This window comes from Pomacea canaliculata, linkage group LG12, assembly GCF_003073045.1.
Source record: "Pomacea canaliculata isolate SZHN2017 linkage group LG12, ASM307304v1, whole genome shotgun sequence".
NCBI classification, from domain to species: Eukaryota; Metazoa; Mollusca; class Gastropoda; order Architaenioglossa; family Ampullariidae; genus Pomacea; species Pomacea canaliculata.
In genome coordinates this window covers 8,871,395-8,886,714 of record NC_037601.1, presented here as the reverse complement: position 1 = coordinate 8,886,714, position 15,320 = coordinate 8,871,395, and the positions used below count along the sequence as shown (strand labels likewise).

The following is a 15,320-nucleotide window of genomic DNA, read 5'->3' as shown; positions in this document are numbered from 1 at the left end:
ATCCATCTGGTATGTGCTAAGTTAGTGTCCTTGGTTTTTTGTGAAGGTGTAGAGTATAGGCTAAGGTGAATCAACTGCTCTGTGCAAATTCTAGAAGTCTGAGGCCCCTGTACAGGGTTGCTTTTATAACATTGTCTAGCTGTTTGTAAAACTCCTAGTGTTCTACCAGTACTATTCTATTTCATGGGTGAGTTACACACAGCAGATGTCTCATTGACAGAAGGAACTACAATCAAAAGACCTGCCATGCCTGGCTCCTGAAAGCATTTCTCCTTACCCTAGCCTAACCATCTGTACACTCATCAACACAGGTGTAAAAGTTGTATCTTTCTAAGAACAGCCAAGGTTATGAAGGACATACCTAAGAGATGATGAAAAGATCCAATGAAACCACTCAAAATGTACAGGCTGCATGTTTAAAGCTATAAAATAATACCGATCAATGAAAAAACAAACCAGAATAACATGCATATTTTGACGAGATGGAGCTTACCTTTTTTCACAAATAAGCTCGAAATATGAGGCACATAAACCTTTAACCTTTTAGTTCATGCATGTGTGTTGGGTTGGGGGGGGGGGGGGAATTCCTTTAACAGCTTACAATGATTGGTCTGCACATTTGTGATCTCTATCAGTATCATTACTACCTAAACACGTACAACTTAGTATTGCAAACATACCTAAACCTCAACACATTTTGTTTGCTGTCTTGCTATACAGGTTACTGTATATTTGTACACACTAGTTTGTTGTCACCAGCATAAATGTAGTTTTAGAAACATTTTCTGATAGATCTTAGGGTTCATGTAAAATATCAAAACTTTCTAACCTGAAAAAACATGGCCTGAGTATGGTAAACGTCATTCATTTTCTTTATTTATACCTTAATATTCCAAACTTCAATCACAACTATTAAGCTACTTCAGAAGACATGTGAGCTTAGATTCTTTCATGGTTTGTGTTAAAACCTGCATAGGACTGTCTCATTACACTTCCACAAAAATTTGTCACAGGCAAGATCTCATGACTTGGCATATGCAAACCTAAAAAATTCCCTTTTACAGTAATTGCATTGTGCTTGGGTCAGAGTATGGGTGCTAAAGAAGTTAATGAGATGAAAATAAAAATTGTACTTAATTTTATTTGTAACGCACAACATGCGCACATTCAAATTTCTCTTTTTTTCCTGTGACAATAAAAGCTTTAAAATCTTATATATTGTAAGTCTGCTGGGTCTCAAACCCCTTGCATTTTATCAATGGGACTTAACGGCAAAACTAACCTTACCATTTAACAGGTTCTGTAAAAGTGCATACACTTCATGTCTCAAGCATGTGAGCTAATACATGGATGAGGATTCTATGTGTAGTGAAAATTAAATAAAAAATAAGTCTTCGACTACAATATGATAGCACATAAGAGTAATTAAAAATCACACTAAAGAATACCCAAAATATGCTTCAACATCAGAAGAAACAAAATAAAATCCTTTTCTGCAACTAATAAACTTTATAAAATAGTTTTTGATTGTCTTATGACAATCATATATATATATTTTGGAAAGACTTTTATGGAGTTTTTAATTTCATTTGTATTTACAATCTACATGAAAGCAGGAAAGAAATGCAAATAATCAGATAAATACTTAGTAACTCAACAAAGGCTTCCAATAAATCAGTAAAGTGTCTGACACTTCTAACTAGCAGAGAAGTCCGGCAAGTTCAAGCTTTTAGTTTCACAAGACTGCTCAACAGACTAGAAAGTAAACCAGGTAGACTCAAGGTAATTCATTGTTCTATCTAGAACATTTTTTTTTAAAGGAGGGTGATTGTGGTTCTCACAACTCTACATAAAGTTAAAAATAATTGCAACCCCAGGACTCAGACAATGGAACTTCTCTTTCCTGTTCTGTTTAGCCTGTCACAAACACTGGCTGCCTGATGATCAACCACAGCACCAGAAGATAATCAGCTTAAATACAACCTCTCAAGTCTGAGGGCAAAGATTAATCTGCTCTGTGAACACATATTACAATGTAATACCATTAACATGAATAACTATACTTGGATAAACAATGATGTGCAAAGAATGTTAAAATTTTTTTATACTACCTCTAGTTAGAGAAAGAATAATTTTTCTCCAATATATATTCTGTAAATTTTGTACAGGTTAAAACAGCGATTTTTCAGATTCTGATGAGCTCCATGTTCAAGTGTTAACTGCTAACACTGTTACAGAGTTGACTGTCCATATTTTTAAATCAAAGCTGTATACAATTGAAGCATTCAGATCATTTGCTCACAAGTACACACCCGCGTCAAGCCAAAACCGAGACGAAATGCTTATGATGCAGCTTTCAAGTTGAAGGCAATTGACCTGGCCATTGAAAAAGTTGTATGTATTTGTGAATAAAGTAAAGAATAAAAAAAAAAATAATTGTGGGTGCAGCTTATATACAGGCACGCTCAATAGAGTAAAATTTACGAATCTACTACTTATGCCATATGCCTACATTTATTATGCAATAAATGTTATAATCACAAATAGGATAAAGCTAATATCTGTAAAGTAACTGTGCTTTGGTATAAATGTCAGAAATAATTATATCAGTGAACAACTAATAATGCAGTCTGGTCACTGAAGGCAGCTCACCAGATTTTCCAGCCATACTGGCTTCACGCACAATTGTGAACTGACGCTCATTTTGAGATCTGTATTATGTAGACTGGCTTAATCAGCTGACAAATATTTCAGAATTCAAGAACAGATATGCATTTGCATGCATTTCACTTTAACCGATTCATAAAGGATAATATATTAATGCATGCTGCCCCTCCTGCCACCAGCCCACCACCAAAAACTTGGATGGTCAATCACTTCGAACTGGCATGCACACAATTCATAAAAGTAGCGACACAAATTATATATCTACTCATGACCAGTCTTAATAAATGAAACAGAATATATTTTTGACAGGATGATTAAAAAGAAAAAGAATAAAAGCAAATAAGAGCATGCAATATCAGTCAAATATTCTGGGAAAAAGAGCTTCAGCAAGTTTAAGTGTGTCTGCAAAACTAAATCAAACAATAATGCTGCTGCTGAGGAAGGTCTACTGCTGTAAATTATACTTAATGATTTGCTTGCCAAATACATATGCATTTAAGTGAACGTGAACATTACATTGGTAACACTGAACATTGGTAGCTGAATTATCTGAATTATTTAATCTCATGCAGCAACATCATTTTAACGTTACACATCAGAAAACACCTCTATGCACATTTTAACATACTTGATCTGATTTTACTGTGTAACAGACATCACTTTAGCTGCAGAATACAGAGCTTACATGATGTGCTGCAGAAGGCTGGTGTGTTAAACTCAGCAAACAATACAAACCTCAGTTTGTGGAAGACTTCAGAACCAAATTGTACAACTAGCATTAAATTTGCACTCCAGTTTCTCCCATTTACAGAACTGAAGCAGTAATGAACGTTGATGTTTCTTGTGCACAAGCTAAATTGTCCTTCTTAACAAATGTGCCACAGATCCAGGGCTCAACTCGTCAACACAACACAGAGATCAAAACAATTAAAGCTAGGGATAAACAACAGCATTATATGGCATTCAAAAAGGCTTACTGAACACTCAGGTTTGCAAAGAAAATCCTCAACCCACATCTACCCATCAAGATTTCTAATGTTGGAAGCCCCACAAGTAAGGGACTGATAGTAATTAGTATTGCCAACATCTAGTTATCTGTATCCATGGTGTTACATGAACTGAAAAAATGGTTTGTTGTTGGAGTTTTACAGTATGCCAGCAACTAAGGCTATATCCTGGTGACAGCAATGACAAAAGGAATCTGATAGCATGGGAACGATGCAATAACTCAGAGGCTATGTTCAGGAAGGATGTTGCCCATTTCCACGTGTGGTGCATGCAGATGCACAAAGTCTTCTACAGAAGCAGTCCTGTCATATAGGATAAACAACCCAAGTATCCTATGAAGTAGCTTTCTCCCCTCCTTAAAATTCTTAGTTTGTAAATGGCATGAAAGGGCATTAGGTGCCCCACAGGCATTAACAGCACCCATCTGCTTGTGTCTTGAATTTCTCTTAAATACCAGAGTCCTATTTTGGGACCATAAATCAGAAAACTTTGTATATAAGGCTTTAAAAGCCATTTCTTGCTGATACCATTCTGATCCAGTTACATCCGACATATTTATCCCTTTAATCCTTTCAGGGGCAAAAGTTGTACAGGCTATTTACAATGTGTCATTAAAAGTACACACGTGGCCTAGAAGAGATACATGGTATAAGTTAAAGGTGGTGTTCGTGCTGATTAGTCTCTGCAGGTCAAGAGCAGTGTGATCAACACTCTAGTCTTTTTGTTTTGGCACAAGAGACCAATGTCACCTATAAACCAAACCACCAGCTTGTAAGTAGGTTATTTCATACTTTTCTAACCAACCGACCACAAACAAGACTTTTGCACACAAAATTTTTTTTTTAAATCATCATTTAAAATTAAAATTCAATTCCAAGTCTCCTTTGTGACACATCAACTTCTTTTCCATACTGGTCAAGTTTTAATGTTAGTGTTAGATACTAACTTTTCAAATAGAATTTACCTAACATGGCTTAAAAAAAAAACACACTTTTTCCGTCTCACACACACAAACTTAAAAGAGCAAAGGACTAATTAAACCAAATATCTAAACAATTATATAGAGTGAAGGAAGAGTGCAAGACTGTCAAAGCAAGCAAGTCTACACAAAAACCTACACCTGTATTACTGCATTATGTATTTACAGTTGAGGCAATAGTAAAAGCAGTTAATCATTACATGTGACTATAATACACAGAAAAAAGTGCATAAAAATTATTGTTTTGTCAAAATATAACATTTATAAACCAGCAATTCCACTGTCACAAGACATGCCAAGAAAGAACATAAAAATGTATGTAACCAGTAGTAAATAATATAAAATAATTCAGGCTTTAAAAAAAATCAGTATTAAAAGTATGCTGCAAACTACTAGCAATCTCACAAAATTTTAAGGCATTAAGAAAATTTCCATCAAGCTTTCTTGTATTATTCTCTCAGTAAGAGGATTAACATCATCGAAAAATTCAAAATTCTAAATAATTACTGAAGTCACTGTCTAAGATTTGCAGCATTCTTTCAGTTCTGGTAGCAAACAATAAATAAAGGAAAGGCTAATAAAAGAACTATTTCATTAATATTTAATAATTATTCTCAGTAAAACTTTTGCAAAATATAATCATATTCATAACAAAAAGTAAAGAACTATTCCTTCACACATTGCTAATAGTATCAGAATGTCAGAAATAATTACTACAAAGTACACTGTATAATAACAGCAGACAAGAACATTTGTTAAAATTAAAGAAAAGCTATTTATATTTAAAATATATATTTAAAACATTTACCCTTAAATGCCTACAATAGGATATATATATATAAAACTGCACAACCATATTAAAAATGTTATAGCAAACATGAGGGAGGAAAAGAACTTACACCGAAATTCATTACAAATGTGTAAGATGTAGATTTCTCTGTCAAAACAGAAAACAAATAAAGCTAAGACAAAAGCATCTAAACTAACCAAAAGAAAATCTAAAACTTGAGGTATCATGATCATTGTCAATATTGCAAAAAAAAAAAAAAAAAACCCCCAAAAAAACCCCAAACTCAAATACAGCAAATAAAAATGATGAATAAACCAATGATTTAATACTGCTGAAATGCTAGTGCTTAATTTCAAGGACAAAATGCACACCATATAATCATGTAAAATATACTTCACACCAACTTCTTTACTTGCTAGTTGTTAAGACAACTTCAAGGACTGAAAGCTTTAGGGCTCCTTTAGGTTTTTCTTTCTGTTTTTTTGTTTTGTAATCTTGATCCTATATGTACATATGCATCTACATATGCGGTTACCCAGAATACAAAACAACGCTTCGAAAACTTAATATCCAGGAAGTGACTAAACAAAATAAACTAAAACTCAAAAGGTTTGCTAATCCACCACCATGTGGGTCAAAGTGTGGAATCCTTTGATGCTCACAGTACATGCTACCTTCATTGTATGAAATATATAACAGGCAATTAATATTATAAAATGGCAACAAACTATTAAATGTACTACTTTTTAAAAGCAGAATTTACACCTCAATAATTATCTAGTGAACATGCCAAGCGCCGAGGCCAATGAACAGGTAAACAATCAAGACAGTAACCTGTTGCTGCAATATATTAAGTATCATTGACTGTATATTTTGATCCTGTAGGTAGTCATTTCCGTTTATCAAATTGCCTAATCAAGCACTCAGCAAAACAGGTTTACAATATTAGTATTATATTTTGGGGGATAACAACAGCAAATTATGTAATGAGTATTTTCTATGGCTAAGTTACGACCAGATATATTGCAAATGGGAGTTGCTCAAATGACAACACCTACATTACATGAAGTACCAGAATCATAATTAAAAGTTCTCATGACTATGCCACCGTAACAGACGGTAGGTAAAGTGGTTTTAACAATTCATTTAACACATCTGCCTCAAGAAAACAAAATATAAAACACAATGTAAATCCTGGATATGTTAAATATTAATCGAAATATGATAACCAATGCTAAATTCTACATGTAGCTTTTTCTCCGGCAAGTGCTCTACCTGTGATTTCATTCTAAATTGCTGTTTAGCATATATGCAGTAAATAAAAGGTAGACAAATCAATGAAATGACTGACTGTCCCTGTCTTCTAAATAAACAATAACCGCACCCTATGAAGCATGGATCTATTTCCCGACTGTCTTGTAGACCATTATAATCACGTACCTTCAAAACTAGTTGACGAAAATCAGTCGCACAACAAACAGCAGATAACACACAGCCTCATGCCAAGATGGCTTCTGTGCCGATGAAAATATACTCATCCGCGACAGAAAATAGTGTAATAAGCATAATTAAGATCTTTCTCGTAATTCAAAAATATTAAAATGGTTATCATTTATTTTGTAATATTAATACTACAGTCCATTATTTTAAAAATTCTTATTTATATATAGTGCTTCTTTTTAAAAAAAGTCTTACCGGCAGTGCGAAGTAATTTAAGCAGGGAAAAAAAGTTCGTCGACCCGTGGCAGGAGTTCGTGACGTCATTTCCTTTCAACGGGAGACCACTTTGTTGACAGACGACAATTTCTTTCCTTTTGTGCTTCTTGCTTCTTTTTCTAAGAGCTTAGAAACTGCTTCTGTAGTTAATGTAAAGGAATTAAAACGATTTTCTTTTTTTCATTAACTCGTGTGGCAAGTAGGAGTATCTCGAGCCTGTGAATGCGATACGTAAGTACCCTCTCATTCTCGGGCCACGCCCACTTCAGGAAATGAATAGCACTGAAGCTCATCATTCAATAAAATGTTTATATTAATTAAATTCGAGCAGCGAGCCCTACATCCTTTTACAGCAGAAAACTTTTTTAAAACTTCAACATCGAGCGAGTGAACCATACGATCAGCGAGGAGAGTGAGCCTTATCTGTATTATCGCGAAAATTGGTGCTTCACATTATATATTTCATTAACAAATACATTGGTAGGCAAGTATTACTGTAAAACTCTTTTGTTCAATGTTTTAACTTTTTTGTATTTCTCCTGTAATATAGTCCTGCACAAGGCACCAGAGACCATATGCACAACATAGCAGTCTGAAAAAATGCCAATAAAGTATATACAAGCATTTTAGCTGACTGCTGCATGACAAAAGTAACTCCCAAATGAAAGCAGATGAGGCACATTAAGATAGATGAGGTGAAATTTACAAATACACATCAGAGGGATCTGTAGTCTTTTGAATAGCTTATAAAACTTTGCATATGTGCAATTTTTGCTTATGCAGTCTAGCAGATCTTGTTTTAAAGGCTAGTAGAAGTGCATCCAAACAGACAAAATCTTTCTAGTCATGCAAACTAAAACAAATAGCTGAGTACACAGAAGCAGTCAAGCCATCAGTTTAATCCCCAGTAGGAAACGTTTAAAAAAAAGTCTATTGTACCAAGGTGACCAAGAGACTGAGAAGGCAGATTGTGAAAAGGGGGAGAGGGGGATAGCAGAGTCATTAATGTCTAAATCTCACAGCTTACTTTTTTTGAACACATTACACTCCACATGAGTTACAGTAATAATTTAAGCAATGTATTAGATTTACAAGAGATGTTTTATATGCTTTACAATTTTTTATAGTTATGAAGAAGTCACAAAGCACAATAATGCAACTAACCTGCTGTAGTCATGTCAGCCAAACAATGACTAAAGCAATAAGTTTTACAATTAAAATACTTTAACTAATGTTGTAGATGTTCAAATGACGTTGAAGTTAATAGCAAGATTTGAATATTATTAATGTATTCCAATATTTATTTTAATTGTAAAACTTATTGTGATGTTTATATGAAGATAATTATTTGAATTTCAGTTAAATTTTTCGCCGGCTTCATAATTTTTATAGTTAAAATTTCATTTTAAGGATGAAGCGTTGGGGATGAAGTGTCTGGGGATGAAGTGTCTGGGGATTAAGTGACTGGGAACCCTTATTCAGACCTCTAGAAGATGAAAAGCCCTTGTACGCTGACAAGTGTCTAGCATTGTTCTACATTGCAGATCATGTCTTCTATATAAAACGTGCATTCACTGCATTTTCAGGATGAAGAAATGAAATACAGAAGCATGGGCTTATCTTGGAGCAAACTTTTACTACAAATAATAAAATCAGAGTATTTTGAATGCCCTGCCTCCGTCTCTTCATTCAGTGGAGACATTATAGGGTTTCTAGTCATGTTATCCTCTCCATCCTGGAAAAGCCAGGATGGGGAAAAAAATGATGAAAATGTGGAGACACCTTGAAGAATCACTCTATCAAGTCTGCACTTGTTGAAAGGACGCGAAAATACTGGTCAGGGCAAAAGCGGAACGTCCCTTGTACATCACACATGTGCATGTGTTCATACACTCTCACAGTCTCTATTATCAAAAACAAATTTACAAATAGCTACAAACTAACAGATTACTAAGTCTGAACCTTAATTTCCAAATAATTTAAATGTGAGTTACTGGCCTTAATTCTTCTGGTCACAGTTTTTCTGCATTTAGCAAAAACATACAGAACACATAAGCTCCACTCAGAAGATTCACAATATCTTAAAATTTTTATGTTCCAGAAATTATACTGCAGATTCATCAGATCTAATGAAGACATTCTCTGGTCTGGTAACATATTTACAGATACTGATGCATTACTTGCAGGTTAAAAGAAAAAACATTCACCTCTCTTTGCTTCTGCTGAACAACCAGTGATGACGCTGGTCAAGTGACTCTTTTCAATAACACATTTCAGAACCAACACATGGGCAATGCCTAAAATGCAGCCAACATGGCAACAAAAAAGTCTTAAAATTTTCTATGAAACATTAAAAATTATATTTTGCTAGTTCTGGATTTAAATTCATTGATGAGATGGATTGAGTGACTCTGATGACTTTGAGAGACTCACAAGCATCCTAGGCTAAAAAATTGTTGTACTTACGAAGTGGTAACAAATGGAAGGGGTTTTAACACACAAGAAATTTTTCTTTCACATAAAAAAGAAAAAGCATATTTTCCACAGGTGCTGTTCATGATTAATGTCTATGTCAAGTCTCTGCATGCTGAAGTTAAGTCAGGAAAAACAAACTTGTATCCAGACTGTAAAGTACGTTTAGGAATGACCTTTTGTCCTTCCAACACCACCTTTCCTCTTTCGGGACCATAGGCAAAGTTCATGACAAAGCCTGGAATTGGAAAAACTGCCAGCCGCCTCAATGCTGATGCAAATGTTTTAGTGAATTCTGCATTTGTGGCTGGGTGAGGAGCAACAGCATTCAAAATACCAGAAACCTTATCATTTTCAATGGCATGTGTTACAATTCCAGCAACATCTGCAACATGTATCCAGGGAAACCACTGGGTTCCTGCACCGATGCGCCCCCCAGCACCAAAGAAAAATGGCCAGTATATCTGTTTAATCATGCCTCCATCTCGTCCCAACACAACCCCTGCACAAAAAAAGTACTGTTATTATTAACATGAAGCCAAAATTATAATTCAAATAATTTAAAAGTTATGTCAGAATAAATCCTAAGCTGAAGTTGTTGAATGTCTGGTGATGTAAGAATCACAAGTATTGAGTTGTGGAAAAACAAGAACCATTCAGTAAAAAGAATCAAATAGCTCATTTGACCTCTATGCCTTCCATAACTAAGACAAAGGACTGATGATGTTAAACTAGGAAGTCACGATTAAGTTCCCCTCGTATACAATGCAGTTTTAAAATGTAAGGTACCTCCCTCAATATTAACTAGAGGCCCTACTAACCCCTTTATGTGTGTGTGATTTTTAAGGAGACAGTAATAGATGGACAATTATACCTAAAACATTTTCAGTAAAATGCATGCAAAAAAATAATTATTTATTCCAGAAGTAAGACATCTAATAATACCCTTTTCTTCAAGGATTTGGAAAAAATGCTTTCTCAAAAATTGTTTATGGTTTTTTTTTTTTGCTGAAGTAGGGTGACATTCAGCTTGCTCACCCAGATCTAGATTCTGACATTCCCTTGTAACACACCTTCTGGATAACTCATGAAAATATGGAACTGTATGTCTACATTTTAAAAGCTATACAGTACAGAGTGAAGCTTCGAATTAAGCTGACTAAAATCCTTTCTGCAAAACTGTCATCTGGTAACACTAATCATGTTATTTACCTGTCTGTTGACATTTTCGGTGAATTTCATACATCTTGCTGACTGATCATTAAAAGAATATATGCGGTATCTTTACTTACTAAAATACTGCTTTATTGCTGTTTAAAATTTTATTTACAATGTTTTAAGTTTTTACAAGAACAAAACGTTTGTTCCACTTCACTCAATTACTCAGCATGCTTCACGGGGTTTGTGTAAAATGATAAATTATCATATAAACTCTAGATCACAAATGTTAACTCATCACTTCACAAATGATTGGGACTCAAGGATAGGAAGTATGAGCATAAGCTGAAAAAAAATCTTTTAAACTGCACACAAAACAAGACTGATTCTTGACAGAAGAGCACAAAACTCACCACATCTGAGAATGACTTGTCTAACACCAATATCTTTAGGCAGTTTAGCAGCAGCTTCCCACTCTGTGCAAAGTCTTGAAAGGAAATCGAAATTCCCACCAGGACTCTCTTCATCATATTCCTTCACAGGGTCTGGCTTGTAGAATCCTGATGAAATAAAAATTCTGCATCTAATGGCAACATTCAAACAGCAAAGTGGATTCATTCATTAAAAAATGATGATGCTTTGACAAACATCATATAACTGATCAGTTAGTGAAATAAGAAAATCACTAAATGTAAGCAAAAGCTATACTTAAAGGAACATGAAAACATGAGCTTGCAATTAAGCATGGGTAAAAGGATGACCATACAGTATAGACTTGTGTTTTCAGAACAGTGCAGTAAAATTTCATTAAGTTGTTACTCAGTATGGTCTGAAACTATAGTATGTGATCTGGAATTTTATCTTGTTCTTAAGGGCCTTTGTAGAACATGGAGGTTCTAATGTTTTTAGTGGTCTCCAACGTTCTTGCTGCTGTATGGCACATTGTCCACATTCCATAATATTTCTGTTTTGCAAATTTCCTTCTATAAAAGTGGGTAATTCTTGAAGCTGCTAAAGCAAACATTTACACCCAGATAAACAAACTAAACCAAGTTCAATAAAGAACCTGCTCAGTTTTCAGGAGAAAACAATCAGAAATACCATTGCAACTAACCAACACCAGAAAAGGAGATAAAGACACGTGGTGGGTTCTTTGCAGAGATGATCGCATTAGCCAGTGTTCTGGTGCAATCTACTCGGCTGGACCACACTGCAGCCTTAAAGTTGTCATCCCATCTGCACAAAAAAAGTTTTACTTTTGACCATTATTAGATGAAGATTTTTTGGTAATTAACATTTTCATCACAATCAATAACAGGCATAGCCAAATTAATAAGGTGGTAAGGGGGAAAAAAAAGGTCCAGTATCAAAGAGTTATTCAGCTTCAGCATGAAAGAAAACTTACTTTTTCATGGGGTTCAAGATGTTCTCCCCTGACATGCTGACAACAGCAGTACACTCATGTGGCAGCCCATTGCGCTGGATATCTGACTGAAATAAATGCATCAAAAAAATCTGCACAAGCTTTTTCCACCAGATGATAGCTTTTGTCCAATAAACACCATAAACATACAATAAATTATTGTATTATTTATAAACATTTCTTTTTTTTTTTTTTTAAGTCTGACACAAGCAAAATATGTTGTGACTGGTTTAGATCATTGGTTAGTCTGTTCAGTTCATGAGCTCCCAATAAAAAAAAAAATTTCTTCCTCTGTCATGCAGAAATAGACAAAAAAAGATGTATGGTATTGTATACAACTGCTATCAAAATCTGGGGACATGACCCTCCAATCCATAAGCCTTCAAAGACTGACATTCTCAAAATAAAGTCAAAACTTTTTAGCATATGGCTAAGCATAATTAACATTCACTTTTAGCTATATTGCTGTATTATCTTGATAACATCTATGCAATGGTGGGAATAGCCTTTTCAGAAATGCAACTGAGTTATTCTCCATTAAATAGCTAAATCAGATAAATAAAATAACAGTAGTCACATTGAAATCAGATTTATTGCACTTGACAACATTTTGCTGGAGGCATTGTTTTTAACAGTATTTATGTATGCTGTTGCTGAATAACTGATTAGAACTTTGTAAATGACAAACTGACAGTAAAAACATGTCAAAATATCAGAAAGCATTTCCAAAACTGCACATAAGCATAAACACATCATATACAAATTTGATATAGATGCACACGTACACATATACATGCCATCGGTACAACTACTGCTGCCATCATGTGCACAGGCTATTACAGCACACACTCACCCAGGTGATTCGTGAAGGCCCAGCTTCTCGAGATACCATGGTGACTGTCATGCCTTTATCTTTCAGGACCTTGGTCAGATGTCGTCCAATGAAACCAGATCCTCCACCTTCAGCAAGGTGTATGAAAATTATGTACAAAAACATATATGTAAACATGCACACAAACCTAAATATACACATCTTGTAAGCATAGTGCATTGAACCCACCTCTAGACTGATAAATGCACTTCATAAACTCTATTTCAGGTTCTCTCTATGACCTCTATGACAGGTTGAATGTTGTTTACTTACTGCATGTACTTGCATAATCATGATATCGTGTTACGCAGACTGCCACACAATTTATAATGATAAAACTTAGAAACGCTTAATATTTCATTATTTATCAAAGTTAATTTGTGTGCAATAATATTTTTTGTAATTGCAGGTTGTGTGCACCAGCTTACATTGAAACAAACTCTGACACTACGTCGCATCTACTACAGTCGCTGGTCAGCCAACTGCTTCGCCCTTTTAACCTCAAATGTTACAAGGTTTAAATCGAATACCCATGTGATTAGATAAAGCTCTTGCTGCTGTATTCTTACCTACTAAAACACTCATTTTATTGACCTGACTCCTTCCGAAAACAACAGTAGATGTTTACGCAGATCGTTGAAGCAGTGAGCGGAGATTCAAGGTTGCGTGAGTTGTCTCCCGTGGACTGGGAGGTCAGCTGACGTCACGGTGACCCCAGTAGCCACCACAGCTAGGCTCCTCCTCCCATCAGGCCCCTTGTATTAATGGTTATAACAGGGCTTCTGCTAAGGCTAAATTCTTTGGGGTCCCAGGGACCCCTTCTTCAGATTTCTAAGGGGTCCCAGGCTAACTCTAAGGGGTCCCTTTACACTGTGAAAAAAAATCAACAAATCAACTACTTTGTTCAACTGCCTTTCAGGCACACAAATGACTGTAATGTCTAGTCAGAAACGGAGAGATTTCTGTGCCATGAAGTCTGTGCAAGCATCTGTGATGAGCTTATGCTCACTGTGCTTGGGATGCTCTCTTTCTTTCCGATTCTGAGACGATGATTTTAACCATGCTGTCCATGATGGAACTCTTACCGGTAAGGGAAAAAACTCACTGCAGGGGAAGTAACTCTCACCTTGTAGCAGACGACAACTCTAGATTGGGCTACGATGTCAGACACTATACTTATTCAATTTTGTATCTGTTCTTCGCCCAAATTTTAAGGGGTCCCCTGGGACCTCATTGACGAAAATTGAAGGGGTCCTCCAAACTTTTAATGCGTGCTGTACGCAGTTTTTTGCGTAAGCAGAAGCCCTGGTTATAATTGTAATTATTTTTCCAATAAATAGTAGTATTCTTACAATTCGATTATCGATATCTATATTTCATTTAATAACGTGATATAGACAGCAAACGTAAGGAAACATGAACTTCAATGAGGATAACGTGGGCCTGGCAGAGATCAGATGATTTGGAGAAATAGTAATGGAGGAAAGTCACGTACAAGCTGGGAGGAAAAAAAAAACAACACAAACATGGTGTGGGATTTCTCGTACATAAGGAAGTGGCTAGAACAGTCGTCAGTTGTTCCCCTATCTCCGGAAAAACTGATCTCCATTCGCCACGCTGCCAAACGCCACAATATCCCCTCCATCCAAGTGTACATCCAAACCTCCGTTCATGACGACGTAGAATTGAAGGAGTTTTATTTACAGGTGGGCAAAGTCATTAAAACAGTCCCACTAGGGGACATCTTCGGCGTTTTGATGACGGGAATGCTCAGGTCGACCCAAACATAGACTGATAATGAAAGGAATGGTGAGCAAAATCTGGGGAAATGAACGACAGAGGCTTTAATTAATACTCCTAAGTTTTGTAGGGAACCAAAGAATCACCCTAGCCAATACTACCAATCCCCACAGATTCACTTTAGCCAATACCCTCAATCCTCACATGAAATTGAGAGCGAGTACCTCGATCACATTCTTCAGACGGTTCGATCTACCTGCACATCAGATTCATTCTACTACCGAGACATTTCCAATCTAACATCAACAAGGCCAAAAAGAGGGCATATCCAGGCGCATATGTTCACAATGACAGATCCTAACAAGCCTAAGCTTGAAGCTGTAAGTGAAACGTGTACATTCATTCCTCGAATTTGCTGTGACCTGGACAAGCTGCGAGACCTAAACATTGTTCGGAAAAGGCAGATTTGCTTTCCTCAACAGAGTCATCTGGGATG

The 15,320-nt window shown here is 35.7% G+C and overlaps 2 protein-coding genes across 5 annotated transcripts in view; both read right to left on the bottom strand.

Annotated features, from left to right (window-relative positions):
- The window catches only part of LOC112553173 (AP-1 complex subunit gamma-1-like), a 28,750-nt gene extending 21,752 nt beyond the window's left edge, over positions 1-6,998 (bottom strand). For 3 of the 4 annotated variants that reach the window (XM_025220220.1, XM_025220221.1, XM_025220222.1), the window contains exons 1-2: positions 6,885-6,987; positions 5,554-5,591 (exon numbers count right to left, since the gene is read on the bottom strand). In XM_025220220.1, the coding sequence (XP_025076005.1) occupies positions 5,554-5,565 (12 nt within the window). In that variant the 5' untranslated portion in view covers positions 5,566-5,591; positions 6,885-6,987. Of the gene's footprint in view, positions 1-5,553; positions 5,592-6,884 lie in introns of all 4 variants that reach the window. The other variant, XM_025220223.1, reaches the window with a different exon arrangement.
- A 2,232-nt stretch (positions 6,999-9,230) lies between these two features.
- On the bottom strand, positions 9,231-13,803 carry LOC112553179 (epimerase family protein SDR39U1-like). The gene is made up of 6 exons (XM_025220233.1): positions 13,654-13,803; positions 13,067-13,173; positions 12,196-12,281; positions 11,905-12,026; positions 11,204-11,350; positions 9,231-10,134 (listed from the first exon to the last, which is right to left on the bottom strand). Exons 1-6 carry the CDS (start codon positions 13,667-13,669, stop codon positions 9,728-9,730), a joined length of 885 nt encoding a protein of 294 aa, XP_025076018.1. The 5' UTR covers positions 13,670-13,803; the 3' UTR covers positions 9,231-9,727.
- Positions 13,804-15,320: the final 1,517 nt, after the last annotated feature.